Source organism: Dendrobates tinctorius, unplaced genomic scaffold (assembly GCF_039654945.1).
Source record: "Dendrobates tinctorius isolate UK_male_01 unplaced genomic scaffold, ASM3965494v1 ptg000342l, whole genome shotgun sequence".
In the NCBI taxonomy this organism is placed as follows: domain Eukaryota; kingdom Metazoa; phylum Chordata; class Amphibia; order Anura; family Dendrobatidae; genus Dendrobates; species Dendrobates tinctorius.
In genome coordinates, this window is record NW_027362008.1 from 4,243,141 (window position 1) to 4,262,521 (window position 19,381).

General features: G+C 38.1%; 1 protein-coding gene across 1 annotated transcript; it reads left to right on the forward strand.

Moving 5' to 3' along the window:
• Positions 1 to 8,552: 8,552 nt before the first annotated feature.
• On the forward strand, positions 8,553 to 10,222 carry LOC141074912 (serine/threonine-protein kinase SBK1-like). The gene is made up of 3 exons (XM_073562220.1): positions 8,553 to 8,727; positions 9,047 to 9,249; positions 9,662 to 10,222. Exons 1-3 carry the CDS (start codon positions 8,553 to 8,555, stop codon positions 10,220 to 10,222), a joined length of 939 nt encoding a protein of 312 aa, XP_073418321.1.
• The last annotated feature ends 9,159 nt before the right edge of the window (positions 10,223 to 19,381 follow it).

Here is a 19,381-nt window from a genome sequence, read left to right on the forward strand (position 1 = left end):
AGCCACAATGTTTTCAGCTTTGCTTAAACTCCATTGGGTATAACCCCTTTGGGTCAATCGCTGCTTAATGTTAGAAACCTCTTGTTTATAATCTGTATTTGTGCTACAATTGCATTTAGCTGTCGTCATCTCCCCAACAGGTATACTTTTAATTGTATGTTTAGAATGATGGCTTTTTCCATGGAGTATAGCATTGCCTGCTGTGTTCTTTCTAAATTTTTGTGTTACTACAGGTTTACCTGAAATTCCTTGTAAAATCAAATAAAAAAAATCAATGCATGAAATTTTATGCCGAACCACAAATTTTAAATTCAAGGGATTGCAATTAATATAAAAATTAAAATCCCGTACGGCAGATACATCAGAATTCCAGATGATAATGATATCATCTACGTATCTGCCATACCAATAGACACAATCTTTAAATGGATTATTTACAGTATAAATATACAGCTCTTCCCACCAGCTCATTACCAAGTGAAATTAGCAAGTGAAGTTGTCAAGCGATCCACTATATGACCAAGATGAAAATCTTTCTTTGCAATTGCGGCTTGTTCCCTGCCAACTTACGTGTATCGTTATATTTTACTTTTGGTTATGTGTGGTTTCCATGCGTTATTCATCCTGTTTTGAATGTAAATGTTTTTTCTTTGTCATCTAGGAAAATTTAACACCATCCACTATATGATTAAGATATAAAGTATTTTTCACAATTGCGGCTTGTTCCTCGCAAGTTTATGTGGATTGTTATGCTGGAGAATATTGCTATGTGTGTTTTTTTTATGCGATATCGATCCAGTTCTGAATGAAATTGTTTTCATTTTTGCTTTCACCTAGGTACTTTTACCCTCCTCCGCTAAAATTGTGCTTTTAGATCTGTGTCTCTTACTATTACTCTATGACACTCAGTGCATGATAGAGAGAAATGTTTTTTTCTTCTTTCTATGATTGTTATCGAGAATAATATAATAGAAAAATGTTTTTGTTAGGCTGTGTGCCCACGTTGCGCTTTTTGGAGTTTCCGTGGCAATTTTAAACACGTGATTCAGCCGCGGAAACGATTAAGAAAAGCATTCCATATTATCATAATTGATTCCGCACATGTTGTGCTAATGGTGCATATTTTACCGCTGTGGAACTGCTTAGCAGTAAAAAAACACAGCATGTTCATTAATTTTGTGGAATCGCGTGCGATTATGCATACATACACTTGTATTGCAAAAATGCATAGGAAATCGCATGTTAAAATGTATGACAAATGCATCAAAATCGCTAAAAACCTCAAAACCGCATGCGTTTTTCCAGCAAAAAAGGATGTGCATTTCTGCTTAGGAATATTCTACTTCAAAACTGCAATGTGGGCACACAGCCTAAAAGCGGCTTTTCTTTCCTCTAGTCTGAGTGGATGGCTGTAATTTTTCATTCTATGGTTATGTGTGTTTTTCCATGCGTTATTCATCCTGTTTTAAATGTAAATGTTTTTTCTTTGTCATCTAGGAAAACTTAACACCATCCACTATATGATTAAGATATAAAGTATGTTTCGCAATTGCGGTTTGTTCCTCGCTAGTTTATGTTGATTGTTATGCTGGACCATATTGCTATGTGCGTTTTTTTATGCGATATCGATCCGGTTTTGAATGAAATTGTTTTCATTTTTGCTTTCATCTAGGTACTTTTACCCTCCATCGCGTCAAAATCGCTAAAATTGCCAAAACCGCATGCGTTTTTCCAGCAAAGGGTGTGCGTTTCTGCTCAGGAATATTCTACTTCAAAACTGTAATGTGGGCACATAGCCTAAAAGCGGCTTTTCTTTCCTCTAGTCTGAGTGGATGGCTGTAATTTTTCATTCTGACTATTGATGTATCATATGATTTTCACTCTGTTCCAGAGGGAAATTGTGTTTTCCGCTTTGGTTGGTTTGTAAAAACTCAACATCAATTTTTACAATTATGGTTCTTTCATTTGCTCCCTTATATAAATGTATATTTCTGTACTTCTGTACTGTGGCTGCTAAGAAGAATTTACAATATACTGCGTTTGTTCTGCGCAATTGAAATATATTCTCGCCTTTATGCCATGTGGAATCCACATTCTTGATTTTAACCATGTATGTCTTCACGTGTAATTCATTTGCGTTAATTAGATATGTTAATTGTCTTTCACTAGTGTTCAGCATATTAGTGCTTTCTTGAACAATGCCTGTTATCATGACTAAGGGTGCTGGGACACCTGAAACGCGTTCATAACACAATCTTCTGGATCATCTCTTTTTTGATACATTAGCCATACCTTTCTTTTTTGGGCAATATAGATGTAAAAGGGTTTTTTAAGTGTCAGTTATATTTGCCAATTGTAACACTTTTTAAGTGTAACTTATTAGCATGATTTTATAAGCACTTTGTTGCAAGAGAAATAAAGAAAACAGTAATGTTAACATTTATTTGTAGTTTAAAGTTTGTGTTATCTGATGTGCTGAAAAAATAGCGCAGTAACTGCTTTCAGTAGGTCAGTACTAATATGGTGCTGGTAAATTTGTATAATCTTAATTGTTTTTTATGTTTTGTACAATATATACTTAAAAAAACCCCATTTTTATACTGTTTTACAATTTTCTGTTACTGGCGTGGTATGAAGATTTATTTTTGCCTGAAAATCTGTAGCTTTTGTTGTTAACAGTTTGTTGTACATGCAACTTTTCGATCACTTTTACATTATTTAGGAGGCAAAATGAAAGAAAAACACATAAATTCTGAATTTGTTTTAATATTTTTTTAAACCCCAGTCAATGTTGGGTATAGATGTCATGTTACCTTTATTCGGTGGATGATATCATGACCATATTCTGATAACCTTCACTTATTTATTTTTCGGTTTATTGTAGGTGACGCTGATTGAGGCTTTGTTTTTGGTTATATATGCCTTTCTAGTTATTATTTATCTCATTGTTTTGTTGGGAAGCAGAAACAAACAGCTATGAATTGGAAATAGTTGTTATTTTTATGGAGTTCGTCCAGCAGTATAATTGACATGATCACTTTATTCTGTGTGCTGATATGATTATGTTCACATCTAAGAAAATCACAATACATTTTTTATAGCTGTCATATTGTGAGTAGTGTTGAGCATTCCGATACCGCAAGTATCGGGTATCGGCCGATACTTGCTGTATCGGAATTCCGATACCGACTTCCGATATTTTTTCAATATCGGAATTCGGCATCGGAATCGGAAGTTCAAAGTTGATTGACGGCCTGACGTCATCATGATGCGCGGTGTGTGCGCATCATGATGCGCCGTTATTTCGGGCCTTCCGGGGGTCTCTGCCGGCCTGCCGGGGGGCTGTGTGGACTGCCCGGGGTCGGTACCGGCCTGCCGGGGGGCTGTGCCGGCCTGCCGGTGGTCTGTGCACCCTGTGGGGCTCTGTACCGGCCTGCCGGGGGGCTGTGCCGGCCTGCCGGTGGTCTGTGCACCCTGTGGGGGTCTGTACCGGCCTGCCAGGGGGCTGTGCCGGCCTGCCGGTGGTCTGTGCACCCTGTGGGGGTCTGTGCCGGCCTGCCGGGGGGCTGTGCTGATGTCCGGGGGTCTGTGCAAGCATCGTCCGATGGGACTACAAGTCCCATCTGGCGATGCCTGCTACCATGACAGTGATTGACACATTAGCCAATGATGGGACAGTAGTAGTCCCATCATCCGGCTAATGTGTTAAATGTTAAAAAAAAAAAAAAAAAAATACTACATACATACTACATACATACTACATGCTACATACATACTACATATATACTACATGCATGCTACATACATACTACATGCTACATACATACTACATATATACTACATGCATGCTACATACATACTACATGCTACATACATACTACATACATGCTACATACATGCTACATACATACTGCATGCTACATACATACTACATACATACTACATACATACTACATGCATGCTACATACATACTACATACATACATACTACATGCATGCTACATACATACTACATGCATGCTACATGCATGCTACATACATACTACATGCTACATACATACCACATACATACTACATACATGCTACATACATACTACATACATACTACATACATACTACATGCATGCTACATACATACTACATACATACTACATGCATGCTACATACATACTACATGCATGCTACATGCATGCTACATACATACTACATGCTACATACATACCACATACATACCACATACATACTACATACATGCTACATGCTACATACATACTACATACATACTACATATATACTACATGCATGCTACATACATACTACGTACATACTACATGCATGCTACATACATACTACATGCATGCTACATACATACTACATGCATGCTACATGCATGCTACATACATACTACATGCTACATACATACCACATACATACTACATACATGCTACATGCTACATACATACAACATATATACTACATGCATGCTACATACATACTACATGCTACATACATACCACATACATACTACATACATACTACATACATACTACATACATACTACATGCTACATACATACCACATATATACTACATACATACAATACATCCATACAATACATACATAGACATACAGTACATATAACATAGAGTAACATACTTACCAATACTTGTCACATTATTCCCCGAAGCCATTGTCTTTTCCGGAATAAATATTAACATAACAAACCACAAAAATACTCACCCACGATCCGAAGCAGTCCACGAGTGTGTCCCACGACGATCTTGGGTAGAGAACTGCAGCATCAGATGATGCTGCCGTTCTCTACGGGCTGCAGGATTCCAATGACGGAAGGTAGGTATCCTTCCGCACTGTATTCCTCCGCCACTTAAAAAAACAAAAAGTCCCTAGTCTCACTTTATGCCATTGCTGCGTGGGAATTTCCCACACAGCAATGGCATAAAGTGAGACTAGGGACTTTTTTTTTTTAAGTGGCGGAGGAATACAGTGCGGAAGGATACCTACCTTCCGTCATTGGATTCCTGCAGCCCGTAGAGAACGGCAGCAACAGCTGATGCTGCAGTTCTCTACCCAAGATCGTCGTGGGACACACTCGTGGACTGCTTCGGATCGTGGGTGAGTATTTTTGTGGTTTGTTATGTTAATATTTATTCCGGAAAAGACAATGGCTTCGGGGAACAATGTGACAAGTATTGGTAAGTATGATACTCTATGTTATATGTACTGTATGTCTATGTATGTATTGTATGAATGTATTGTATGTATGTAGTATATATGTGGTATGTATGTAGCATGTAGTATGTATGTAGTATGCATGTAGCATGCAGTATGTATGTAGCATGCATGTAGTATGTATGTAGCATGTAGCATGTATGTAGTATGTATGTGGTATGTATGTAGCATGTAGTATGTATGTAGCATGCATGTAGTATATATGTAGTATGTATGTAGCATGTAGTATGTATGTGGTATGTATGTAGCATGTAGTATGTATGTAGCATGCATGTAGTATGTATGTAGTATGTATGTAGCATGCATGTAGTATGTATGTAGTATGTATGTAGTATGTATGTGGTATGTATGTAGCATGTATGTAGCATGCATGTAGCATGCATGTAGTATGTATGTAGTATGTATGTAGTATGTATGTAGCATGCAGTATGTATGTAGCATGCATGTAGCATGCATGTAGTATGTATGTAGCATGTAGTATGTATGTAGCATGTAGTATGTATGTAGCATGCATGTAGTATGTATGTAGTATTTTTTTTTTTTTTTTTAACATTTAACACATTAGCCGGATGATGGGACTACTACTGTCCCATCATTGGCTAATGTGTCAATCACTGTCATGGTAGCAGGCATCGCCCGATGGGACTTGTAGTCCCATTGGACGATGCCTGCACAGACCCCCGGAGCCTGCACAGACCACCGGCAGGCCGGCACAGCCCCCCGGCAGGCCGGCACAGCCCCCCGGAGCCTGCACAGACCACCGGCAGGCCGGCACAGCCCCCCGGCAGGCCGGCACAGCCCACCGGAGCCTGCACAGACCACCGGCAGGCCGGCACAGCCCCCCGGCAGGCCGGCACAGACCACCGGAGCCTGCACAGACCCCCTGGCAGGCCGGCACAGCCCCCCGAAAGGCCCGTACAGACCCCAGAAAGGCTGTACAAAGCAAAAACAGGGTTTTTCTTATTCCGATACCGGAAGTCCCATAGACTTGAATGGGACTTCCGGTATCGGAATCGGCGATACCGATACTTTTTTTAAAGATCGGCCGATCCATTCCGATCCGATACTTTGACGTATCGGACGGTATCGCTCAACTCTAATTGTGAGTCAATGCTTTGTATTTTTCTGACTGCAGATCTGTATGAGGACATGTTTTTTGGGTAACAAACTAGTTATTTTGGCATAGCATCGGGATACATGATTTTTTTAATTCAGATTTTTAGTGAGGTAAGATGAACAAGAATAGCAAGTTTAGCAGTTTCTCACTTTTCCCTTCATACGGCATTCATCGAGCACAATAAATGATAAGATTCTTTTATAACATGGGTCAGATCAACAAAATTCAAAATCGCTTAACTGTTTGGATTTTCCCTATTAATTTGATTTTCAGAGAAGTTATTCTCCATGAATTGAGTATCGCTGATTATGTTCTGGGATCTCTCCATGCTGATATTTTATCGTCTTTTCAAATCTGAGTGAACAAAGAATTTGTTTTTTCACTTCATCGTTAAGCTAGGTCATCTCTTTTTTGGATTTTTTTACGCCAAGACATGGCAGTTCCGTACTCAGAGCTTCATGATCTCTTAAAGCGGTGAGCTGGATTGTTTTATATGGCTAATGTAATGCAACAAGTATAAAAATGTTCTATAGTGAAGGTCAAAACTGGCTCCAGTACGTAAAAATAAAAATGAAATAATGTAAAAACATTTTTCACTATCTCATAAAGCTAAATTTATAAATCTTTCCAAAAATAAAATGAGATTGGAGTACAAAATCAGCTCATCAAGTAAGGAAATTCTCCCAATACACTAAAAATAAATTTGCCGAAGCTGGTACATGACCTGGACCCATAGCGGGGCCATTTATTTGGTGGAAGAGATGAAATTAATATAAAAACATTTGAGACAACTAAAATTCCAATAATATTTTAAAACAAACCTGTTTTGTGATGAAAAAACATATCTGCTCATCTCTAGTCAGTACATGGGTGGTAAAGGGTAGCAGTGATACAAATGAAATATATTTATATGCATTTACATTGTTATATGATATGAATACAGTTATATTAGATCGCTTGTGACTACAGGTAAATGTTCTTTACCCAATTTAATAAAAAAATCTACTTAGGTCCAAATCTTCATTTCATTTGACCAAATAGTGAGAAAAGAATGGGTTACCAGCTATGAAGATGCTATGCTGCTGTGAAGGTAACATGGCAAATTCATTTCCAGGAGATGTAAAAACAGTAAATTACTGAAGATCATAATGAAAAAAACATCAATAAGCTATAAAAAGCTAACACATGTATTATATTTTTCAATATGTTGTACACTTGGATGGGATGGCCATGGGGGTGGCATTCATGCCAAATAAGGATCAACCTAATATCTCAGTGCAATTTTGTACATCTTTAATATTGTATAAAATATAGAAAGCCACTGCTCCTTGATGTCTAATAGCATGTAAATGAAGACTGTTATAGCCCCCATTTACATGAACTACATATGTTTATACAAGATGTTTGAAGCATGGAACACCTTACTATATTAATAAATAATACAGTTGAGCACTTTGTACCAAACACTGCACTCAGCAGCTGTTAATCAGGTAATCATAACAGATTCAATACCACGATCATTGCATAATTTCGAAATTTTGTCTCTTGACTTCATGAAACTCTCATGAAACAATACATTGAATTACATTTCTCTCTTTAGTTTATCTAATTATCAGCACAATGGTGGATAGTATCACAGGGCACCACAGGAAATTTCCATCCCTTTGTGTTGTCCCAGCCCAGCATTCTCCCTCCAGAAACTTATAAAAGTCAGTTCATATGTAAATGAAGACAGTAAGCCTTGGCCAATGACAATATCCCACTAATTAACAACCCCCTGCTCTTCCCACATATAAACTGTTTCCTCCTCTCAGTGACATCTACTTCACTCCAGGTATTATTTGTGGTCAGAACTGGCCTCTGAGGAGCATCAAGCTGTAGACTTGTTGGTGTACAGGAGGAGTTCAGCATTGACTATCATCTCTTTCAGTAGCAGTAGACCTCTTCAATCTCCATCTACAAAGGTGAATATGTGATGAGTATAGCACAGCATATAGCAGATGGTATTACTGCAGATCCCTGGGGAATTATGCAATGCTGGAACATTATTACAGTGACTGCACACTATTATACAATTGTGCATTTGTAGTCGCAGTTTACACGAGGTGATTACAGTATGTTATTATGGGTCTCAAAGATGTTTCATGCTTTATTCAATACCATATCTCATTTCATTTTATTCAGAATGGCAACCAACATCAAGGAAGCAAGCAAGAACACGGCAAAACACCTTCTTCATCTGATATCAGAAACATCCAAGAACCTGAAGATGATGGAAGTGACTGACCACTTTGAACTTTTGCTAGAACTTGGGACTGGATCTTTTGGAAATGTACACATGGGAAAACACAAACATTCAGGTGAGATGATGATGATGGATGATGACTATGAAGATGACTGAGCCATCAGGGTGGTTTTAGATGAATGTGAAAGATGAAAGTGAAATCTGCTTGTACCCTGACAAACTGTACTTGTTAACAATCATTAAGTATAACCCTAGTTGTATCCTATCTAAAACGCGTCATTAGTATTCTGCACCACTACCCTCTAGTCTTATGAATGCTCCTGTGTAAAGTGATTGATCAGGTTTTTGTATGGTTGCGAAAGTGTTATGGAATATGATGATGATGACTACGAGGATGATGATGAATATTAACAATTATAATGTTTATTCAACAGGACAGACTGTGGCAATTAAAATGATGGCAAAGAAGAAGACTCCAGAAGACAACTTCTTTCTGGAATATTGCATTTCGCAAACCCTCAGCATCCATCGGAACATCATATTTACTCACGACATCTTCTTCCATACCAGTAGGGATTTTGTGTTTGTTCAGGAAGTGGCACCGGCCGGAAATCTCCAGTCCATCCTTGTACCTAAAGTAAGATCTTAAGCTGTTCTCCACTTTTACATATTCTAAGCATTATTCATACTGCTAAAGAAAATAAAATAGTGGTCTTTATTGTAGATCTGACATCTAACATTACCCTATTTCCCCAGATTTAATAAACTCATATTTCTGTATGTAGCAGTATGGGAACCCATAATTAGGCAGGTTTAGGTTGTATGAGTATGTGTGAGCTGGTAACATCCTCTGTGTGACTGATATTTAATTTTTAGTGGAAATCTCACATTATAGAGGATCTATCTGATTAAGAGCAGAGTAGAACTGATGTCTGCAGGAATTATATCTAATAGTAGAAGATATCTATAAGTCTTCTGTTCTTTTATATCAGATATGTTTTCCTTTCTGCTGTTCAGCTGTGTAATCTTCTGTGTTGTCTTTTTCTTAGGTCGGCATGCAGGAGGACATGTTGAAGCGCTGTGTTCCTCAGATCGCCAGTGCTCTGGACTTTATGCATAACAGAGGAATGGTTCATCAGGATATCAAGCCGAATAATATTCTTTTGATGGATGCAGAATGTCACTGGATAAAGCTGGCAGACTTTGGACTCACCAGGCTCCAGGGCACATTTGTTCCTTTTGTGCCCTGGTATAAACCCTACACTGCTCCAGAGCTCTGCTGCCTTAGACCAGGAGAACAGTTGTTGCTACATCCTAGTCTTGATGTCTGGGCTTTTGGTGTAGTCATTTACTATGCTCTTTCTGGACTCTATCCTTGGCATGGGGCAAAACGCGGTGATCAAGATTATAAAGAGTTTGCCTGGTGGCAGGTTGGAAGGGATCTGTCAAAAGCTCCAAAAAAGTGGAAGACAATTTCAGTGGAGGCCAGAGTAATGTTCTGGGAACTGCTTCAAATAAATGCCTGTAAGAGAGGCTCGGCCATTGACATTCTAAAATTTATGCACTTGCCATGGAAAGCCAAGGAATCTTCAGAAACCGAAGCAACCTGATATGTTGAATCTATGACATAAAAACTGCAACATGATATTTATTTTTTTAATCAATAATGTCTACAAAGCAGACTGTGAACTATTGTAAGTAGCTCAATAAAAGAATAAAACAGACTTGTATCTTACTATAGTTTGTCTCGAGTAAAACAGAAAAATATATAATTTGCAGGTATACGAACATGGGACACTCCCAAAACATTTTTTAAGTCAGTTTTTTTCATAAAAGTAACAAAACATAAAAAGCGATATAGAAAAGGAATTGTCATGGTATTGCTATTCACATTCTACATATTTCACATTGACATGCTTTAGCACTACAGAGTGCAACTTTTTTGTTTATTGAAAATGAAGGTAACTGCAGCTAGTTGGCTCCTGTTCACATTAGCTTGGAAGTGCCAGTCTTTTTGTCACAAAAAAATAATACTGGTACTTTATTCCCAATTTCAATAAATATGCTGAGCCTCCATCTTGCTATTTGGACTGGATATTATGCCCATGGGTTAGGAAAACTCCCTTGGTTATACAGGACTCAAGATTTTTTACAAATACAAGATGAGTTTGATTGACAAGAATTATTGCAGCTGGTGACAATCCTTGAGCTTTTGCTTTGCACACAATTCCTTTCAATTTGCAGGACCCTGGTATAACCAGGCAGCTGATACAGCAATGGATACACCAGTTGCCGTGACTTGTAAATATATTTTTTGGAGAAAGATACTTAATTTGAACAATCCATTTCTATTACATATCAAATTATTCTTACAATTTAAAGACAATATTCTTATAGTAAGAAGAGATGTGTCTTTTACTTTTTGGAAAGCATGCAGTAAAAAATAAAATCATTATGAGTCAGCACAAATTCTAATAATTTGAAAACAAAACTCTTGAGTGACTGAATATGATTGCCCTTTGTGCTCAAAAATATTTTACTGCCTGAGTTCCCAATTCATAACAGATTCTGGTATAAAATGTCTCAATGTAAAGTCTCACTATCATTCTTGTGGGTGGCCAGGACTTCCAGCATCACCAGACCTCTGACTTCACTGTGCCTTTGTGGGGAAAAAACTTGACACTCATAGTAAAATCAGAGGATTTTATATTTGAATTTATTTAACATTGTTGGAGAAGAGATTTCTATTTCTACTTGGGTAGTTTCTGTCTTATGGGTACCTATGCAATGAAGCATAATGAGAGAGACAGACTGCTCGCTGTCTTTCCAAATAGTCTCTAAGGTTTATTGACAGTGTGAACTTTTATAGAACAAGATCAAAAAGAAATGAAGAATACATAAGAATTGGCAAAATAGAAAGGGAGGTTACACAATCGTTGACATAAAAAGATAGGTTATACAATGAGTTGTCAACCACATCCTCGGACACAAGATAAAATTAAATGAAAAATGACAGGAATACGGGGGTGCTTTCCAAAAGTCAATGTGCTCTAAGTTAATAGTCATGAGTTCATATTCAAAAGATATTTTTCTAAAAAGATGTTAGAACATTTCACCTCAAAAGGGAAGAGAATGCATGTCCTTCAGATTTTCTGGGAATTGTAGGAACTGACCATTAGCCATAGGACTGTGACCACATAGACAGATGATAACTGGATGTCACGACTAGTGACGAGTTTGCTGCCGAGCCAACACCTCCACGTCGACGACCACGACGATGTGGGGTGAGCGTCCCAAGTGGGGATGGAATGTGGACCCACTGGACCACAGGGGGGACCCAGGCCTACCCAGACTAGGGAAGAGTAGCGACCGGGGTCTGTGGCAGCTGAGCATGTGGACGAGGAGGCAGAATGACATGACACCGCACACTTCAGGTATAGACATAAAGTTTACTTGAACAAGACATGGTACATAAATGAAACAGTTATGCAAGGCTCCCGGTTCCGCACATCAGGGAAGGGTACATGTCTCAGGATAACAGAAGAAAGGCAGGAGGTCATTACGGGTTGAGCAGTCCAGGGTTGTCTGGCATGGGTATACTAGGGCGGCCTCTTCCTCAGTCCTCAGGGGTAGCAAAGGGTCACCAGGAGAATATCAGACACCGACCACAAACAGACTTCAGAAAATGGCAGGCATTGTCTGACATTTCAATCACATCCATACACGCAGTACTTCTGTATTCTCCCGCTACCCGTATTTTATCAAAAAAGCTCTAATGCCAATGGACAAAAACATAAATCTTATCTATTTATAGAAACTCTTGGTTGGTTCACTATATCCTCTAATTAGTGTCCTATCTGAGTACCCGGTTGCATACAAAAAAATTGAGCAATTATATTCACATATTGTCTTCACGTGATTTTCCCACTTCATTACAAACTCCCACCCGGTTCCTTCCATTAGGTTTTTCCAAGGAGCAACTAACCAGAGAGTTTTATCTTAATCGCTGCTTTGAGCAACAAAAAGGCTGTTTATACACTGAGCACACATCATTTAGTCTCCATACATCAACAGAGCTGCTTTACAGTAGTACGAAATGAATATGTTGAAGTGTATTTTCCTGGGCCCAACCAGTATGTGGGTACCAAGGTGTAATGGGGTGCATAGGACTATGCAGCAGGGCAGACATTGCTGTCACTCTGTAAACAAAAGAGTAGGGGAGAACCGTATGAATATGGTGAAGTGTATTTTTTTCCTGGGCCCATCCAGTATGTGGGTTCCAAGTGTTTAATGGGGTGCATATGACTATGGTATGAATCTCGGAAAAAAATATTTAAAGCTGTGAACTAGGAGTCAGGAATGCTTCCAGGGGCGATCCCCATGAATTCCCCATTTCATTTTCAGATGTTTCTAGACCTTAAAATGACCCCCTTGGGGGATCACAGCAAAAATGCTCGGGTTTCCCATAGACTTATATTGGGCTCGCTGTTCTGTCCGAGTACCCAAGTATTACAATTTGCTCGACCCGAACAACGAGTGCCCAAGCATTTTAGTGCTCGCTCATCACTAATCCCAGTACTTAAAAAGCGATACTCAATTCATGGAGAATAACTTCTCTGAAATTCAAATTAATTGGGAAAATCCAAACGGTTAAGCGATTTTGAATTTTGCTGATCTGACCCATGTTATAAAACAATCTTATCATATATTGTGCACGATGAATGCCGCATGAAGGGAAAAGTGAAAAACTGCTAAACTTGCTATTCTTGTTCATCTTACCTCACTAAAAAATTGAATTAAAAAAATCATGTATCCCAACGCTGTACCAAAACAACTAGTTTTGTACCCAAAAACATGTCCTCATGCAGATCTGCATTCAGAAAAATAAAAAGCATTGACTCTGAATATGACAGCTATAAAAAACATATTGTGATTTTCTTGGGTATGAACATAATCATGTCAGCACACAGAATAAAGTGAACATGTCTATTAAAATGCTTAAGTTTGAAAATCCACCAGGCTTCCCTATTTTGTAATGTAACCTCCGTATCACCCCCTCTGATGGGTGTGTGTATTTTTTCAATTGCATACACCAGAAGTGTTTTCAGGTCATCTTTATGACATTCAATAAAATGTTTTGACACCTGAGATGTGTTCCTCTCCATGTTAATATTCTCTGTGTCATAGATGTGTTCCCCAATTCTTTTCTTCAGCTTGCGTTTTGTGCTTCCAACATGTTTTAGATGGCAGAAGGTGCACTCCATAATATATACCAAGGTTTTAGTGCTACAATTGATAAAGGTTTTAGTAGCAAAATTCTTGCTTTCACTAGAATCTCCAAAGCTAGAGCTCTCTTTAGTGTATTTACAGGACTTAGCGCCACACTTATAAAAACCCTTGGTTTTCTGCCAATTTGTGGATTGAATTTGAGACATATTCAAAAAACTTGGCAAAAGGCTCTGACCTAAAGATGGTGCTCTCCTAGAGTCTATTCTAAATCCTTTCCCTATAATACTATCTATATCTGGATCCTCTTTTAATACAGATAAATTATTTTGAATAATTCGTTCAATAGAGGCAAACTGGTTACTACACTGCGAGACCAATGTTACAGGAGTGACTGAATGTTCATGTGTGTTACACTGAGGTTTGAATCGCGGTTTTTGAGCCACAATGTTTTCAGCTTTGCTTAAACTCCATTGGGTATAACCCCTTTGGGTCAATCACTGCTTAATGTTAGAAACTTCCTGTTGATAATCTGTATTTGTGCTACAATTGCATTTAGCTCTCGTCATCTCCCCAACAGGTATACTTTTAATTGTATGTTTAGGATGATGGCTTTTTCCATGGAGTATAGCATTGCCTGCTGTGTTCTTTCTAAATTTTTGTGTTACTACAGGTTTACCTGAAATTCCTTGTAAAATCAAATAAAAAAAATCAATGCATGAAATTTTATGGCGGACCACAAATTTTAAATTCAAGGGATTGCAATTAATATAAAAATTAAAATCCTGTACGGCAGATACATCAGAATTCCAGATGATAATGATATCATCTATGTATCTGCCTTACCAATAGACACAATCTTTAAATGGATTATTTACAGTATAAATATACAGCTCTTCCCACCAGCTCATTACCAAGTGAAATTAGCAAGTGAAGTTGTCAAGCGATCCACTATATGACCAAGATGAAAATCTTTCTTTGCAATTGCGGCTTGTTCCCAGTCAACTTACGTGCATCGTTATATTTTCCTTTTGGTTATGTGTGTTTTTCCATGCGTTATTCATCCTGTTTTGAATGTGAATGTTTTTTCTTTGTCATCTAGGAATATTTAACACCATCCACTATATGATTAAGATATAAAGTATTTTTCGCAATTGCGGCTTGTTCCTCGCTAGTTTATGTGGATTGTTATGCAGGAGCATATTGCTATCTGTGTTTTTTTATGCGATGTAGATCTGGTTTTGAATCAAATTGTTTTCATTTTTGCTTTCACCTAGGTACTTTTACCCTCCTCTGCTGAAATTGTGTTTTTAGATCTGTGTCTCTTACTATTACTCTATGACACTCAGTGTATGATAGAGAGAAATGTATTTTTCTTCTTTCTATGATTGTTATTGAATCATAGAATCATAGAATCATAGAATCGTAGAGTTGGAAGGGACCTCCTGGGCCATCTGGTCCAACCCCCTGCTCAAAGCAGGATTCGCTAAATCATCCCAGTCAGATGTCTGTCCAGCCTCTGTTTGAAGACTTCCATTGAAGGAGAACTCACCACTTCTCGTGGCAGCCTGTTCCACTCATTGATCACTCTAACTGTCAAAAAGATTTTTCTAATATCTAATCTGTGTCTCTTCCCATTCAGTTTCATCCCATTGCTTCTAGTCTTTCCTTGTGCAAATGAGAATAAAGTTGATCCTTCTACAATGTGACAGCCCTTTAGATATTTGTAGACAGCTATTAAGTCTCCTCTCAGTCTTCTCTTTTGCAAACTAAACATTCCCAAATCCTGCAACCTTTCCTCATAAGACAGGGTTTGCAGACCGGTCACCATTCTGGTCGCTCTTTTCTGAACTTGCTCCAGTTTGTTGATGTCTTTTTTAAAATGTGGTGCCCAAAACTGGACACAATATTCCAGATGAGGTCTGACCAAAGAGGAGTAGAGGGAAATAATGACTTCACGTGATCTAGACTGTATGCTTCTGTTAATACATCCTAGAATTGCATTTGCCTTTTTTGCTGCTGCATCACACTGTTGACTCATTTTCAGTCTGTGATCTATTAGTATACCCAAGTCTTTTTCACATGTGCTGTCACTTAGACCTATTCCTCCCATTCTATATATGCTTTTTTCATTTTTATTGCCCAGATGTAGTACTTTGCATTTCTCCCTGTTAAAAACCATTCTGTTAGTTGCTGCCCACTTCTCCAGTTTATTTAAATCTTTTTGAATCCTCTCTCTCTCTTCTCTAGTATTAGCTATCCCTCCTAGCTTTGTGTCATCAGCAAATTTAATCAGTTTACCCTCAATTCCTTCATCTAAATCGTTGATAAAGATGTTGAACAATACAGGGCCCAGGACAGAGCCCTGTGGTACCCCACATGAGACATTCTTCCAACTGGATGTGCAGCCATTTACGACCACTCTTTGGGTCCGATCACTAAGCCAGTTATGAATCCACCTATCAGTTGCCTTGTCCATTCCATACTTAGTCATTTTTTCAATAAGGATTGTATGAGAGACTTTGTCAAATGCTTTGCTGAAGTCAAGACATACTATATCTACAGCATTTCCTTGATCCACCCAATCAGTGATACCGTCATAGAAGGAAATTAAGTTAGTCTGACATGACTTATTAGTTAGAAACCCATGCTGACTCTGTTTAATCACTTCATTCTTATCCAGGTATTGACATACAAGTTGTTTAATAATTTGTTCAAAGATCTTTCCTGGTATAGAAGTCAGACTCACCGGCCTATAGTTGCCTGGGTCCACCTTCTTCCCCTTTTTGAAGATAGGAACAACATTTGCTCTTCTCCAGTCTTCTGGCACTTCTCCTGTTCTCCAAGAATTTTCAAAGATTATGGAGAGGGGTTCAAAAATTTCTTCTGCTATCTCCTTCAGTACTCTGGGGTGTAATTCATCTGGACCTGGAGACTTGAATTCATTTAGGTTAGCTAAGTGTTTCCTCACTATCTTTCTGTTTATAGATATCCTGGATTCTTCTATTCCCTTAATAGGACAGTGAATAACAGTTGATGTTGCATTTCCTTTCTGAGAGAAAACAGATGCAAAATAGGAATTTAAAAGTTCAGCCTTCTCAACATCCTGTCTTACCATTTCATCATTTTCATCCTGTAAAAATCCTATAGCATCTTTGACTTTTCTTTTACTTTTGACATATCCCCAAAATCCTTTATTATTGCTTTTGACATCTCTTGCAAGCCTCAGTTCATTTTCAGCTTTAGCTAATCTGATTTGTGCCCTGCAGGTTCTGCAGACAGCATTATATTCTTCTTTAGATATGCCTCCCTCTTTCCATTTTATAAACATTTTTTTCTTCCTTTTTAGCATGTGCTTAAGTTCTGTGTTCATCCATCCTGGTTTCCTTAAATGCTTCCTATTCTTCCCTCTTTTCGGAATTGTTAACAACTGTGCTTTGAGAATTTCATTTTTCAAGATTTCCCATCCTTCCTGGACATTTTTGTCTTTAAGGATATCCAGCCATTGGATCCCTCCAATTCTCTTTCTGAATCCCTTAAAATCTGCCTTTCTGAAATCTAACCTTGACGTCTGAGTCTCACAGGTCTTCCACCTCTAGTAATCCAAAATTCTAAAATAGCATGGTCGCTACCTCCTAGGGTCCCAGCCACTTTTACCTCCTCAACCATTTCCTCCCTGTTTATAAGGATTAGATCCAAGGTAGCAGTTCCCCTTGTTTTCTCCCTTACCTTTTGGAAGATAAAGTTGTCAGCAAGAGAGGATAAGAATTTCCTTGACCTGTTAGTTTTGCCTGAGAGAGATTCCCAACAAATGTCTGGATAGTTGAAATCTCCCATGACAACTATGTCATATTTTTTGGAGAACTTGGCCATCTGATGCATAAAGAGTTCATCTATATCTTCGGCTTGCACAGGCGGCCTGTAGTAAATGCCTACAATGGTGTCCTTTCCATTGTTCTGTCCTTGTATTCTTACCCAAACAGTTTCCACAGAACTCCCAGTCTCTGAAGCTTCAATCTCTGTGCAGATATACGCGTTTCGAACATACAATGCGACACCCCCTCCTCGTTTATCAAGTCTGTTTCTTGCAAATAAGTTGTATCCTTCTAGTCTTGTATTCCAATCATGTGTATTGTCCCACCAAGTTTCAGTGATTCCAATTACATCATATTTCTGTTCCTGTGTTAGTAGTTCCAATTCTCCTTGTTTGTTGCCCATGCTTTGTGCATTAGTATAGAAACATTTTAGTTTGTGATTGGTTTCTCTTTCTCCAATATTTTTATTAATTAGATTCTTTCGTCTTTGTTCTTCCTTTCCACTTCTAATAGAAGAGTTCTCAATAGCATTTGTCAGGTGTATGGCTTTTTCTGGTCTTTTGCTTCCCTTCCCATGTTGTTCTTGAGAAATTGAGAATAATATAATAGAAAAAATGTCTTTGTAAGGCTGTATGCCCACATTGCGCTTTTTCAGAGTTTCCGTGGTGATTTTAAACAAGTGATTCTGCCGCTGAAATGCTTAAGAAAATCATTCCATGTTATCATAATTGATTCCGCACATGTTGTGCTAATGGTGCGTATTTTACTGCTGCGGAATTGCTTAGCGGTAAAAAACACAGCATGTTCATTAATTTTGTGGAATCGCATGCGATTATGCATACATACACTTGTATTGCAAAAGCGCATAGGAAATCGCATGTTAAAACATATGACAAATGCATCAAAATTGCTAAAATCTTCAAAACTGCATGCGTTTTTCCAGCTAAGGGTGTGCGTTTCTCCTCAGGAATATTCTACTTCAAAACTGCAATGTGGGCACATAGCCTGAAAGTGGCTTTTCTATCCTCTAGTCTGAGTAGATGGCTGTAATTTTTCATTCTGACGTTTGATCCATCATATGATTTTCACTCTGTTCCAGAGTGAAATTGTATTTTCCTCTTTGGTTGTTTTGTAAAAACTCAACATCAATTTTTACAATTATGGTTCTTTCATTTGCTCCCTTATATAAATGTATATTTCTCTACTTCTGTACTGTGGCTGCTAAGAAGAATTTACAATATACTGCGTTTGTTCTGCGCAATTGAAATACATTCTCGCCTTTATGCCATGTGGAAATCACATTCCTGATTTTAGCCATGTATGTCTTCACTTGTAATTCATTTACGTTAATTAGATATGTTAATTGTCTTTCACTAGTGTTCAGCATATTAGTGCTTTCTCGAACAATGCCTGTTATCATGACTAAGGGTGCTGGGACACCTGAAACGCGTTGATAGCACAATCTTTTGTACCATTCATGCTGATATTTTATCTATTCACATCTGAGTGAATAAAGAATTTGTGTTTTCACTTCTGGATCATGGCTTTTTTGTTACATTAGCCATACCTTTCTTTTTTGGGCAATATAGATGTAAAAGTGTTTTTTAAGTATCAGTTATATTTGTCAATACACTTTTTAAGTGGAACTTATTAGCATGATTTTATAAGCACTTTTTTGCAAGAGAAATAAAGAAAACAGTAATTTTAACATTTATTTGTAGTTTAAAG

Excerpts from the sequence above, each read along its gene's own strand:
- LOC141074912 (XM_073562220.1), top strand. The coding sequence starts at position 8,553 with ATGGCAACCAACATCAAGGAAGCAAGCAAGAACACGGCAAAACACCTT. Across the intron at positions 8,728-9,046 it reads GGGAAAACACAAACATTCAG|GACAGACTGTGGCAATTAAA; the intron begins GTGAGATGATGA and ends TTTATTCAACAG. Across the intron at positions 9,250-9,661 it reads AGTCCATCCTTGTACCTAAA|GTCGGCATGCAGGAGGACAT; the intron begins GTAAGATCTTAA and ends TCTTTTTCTTAG.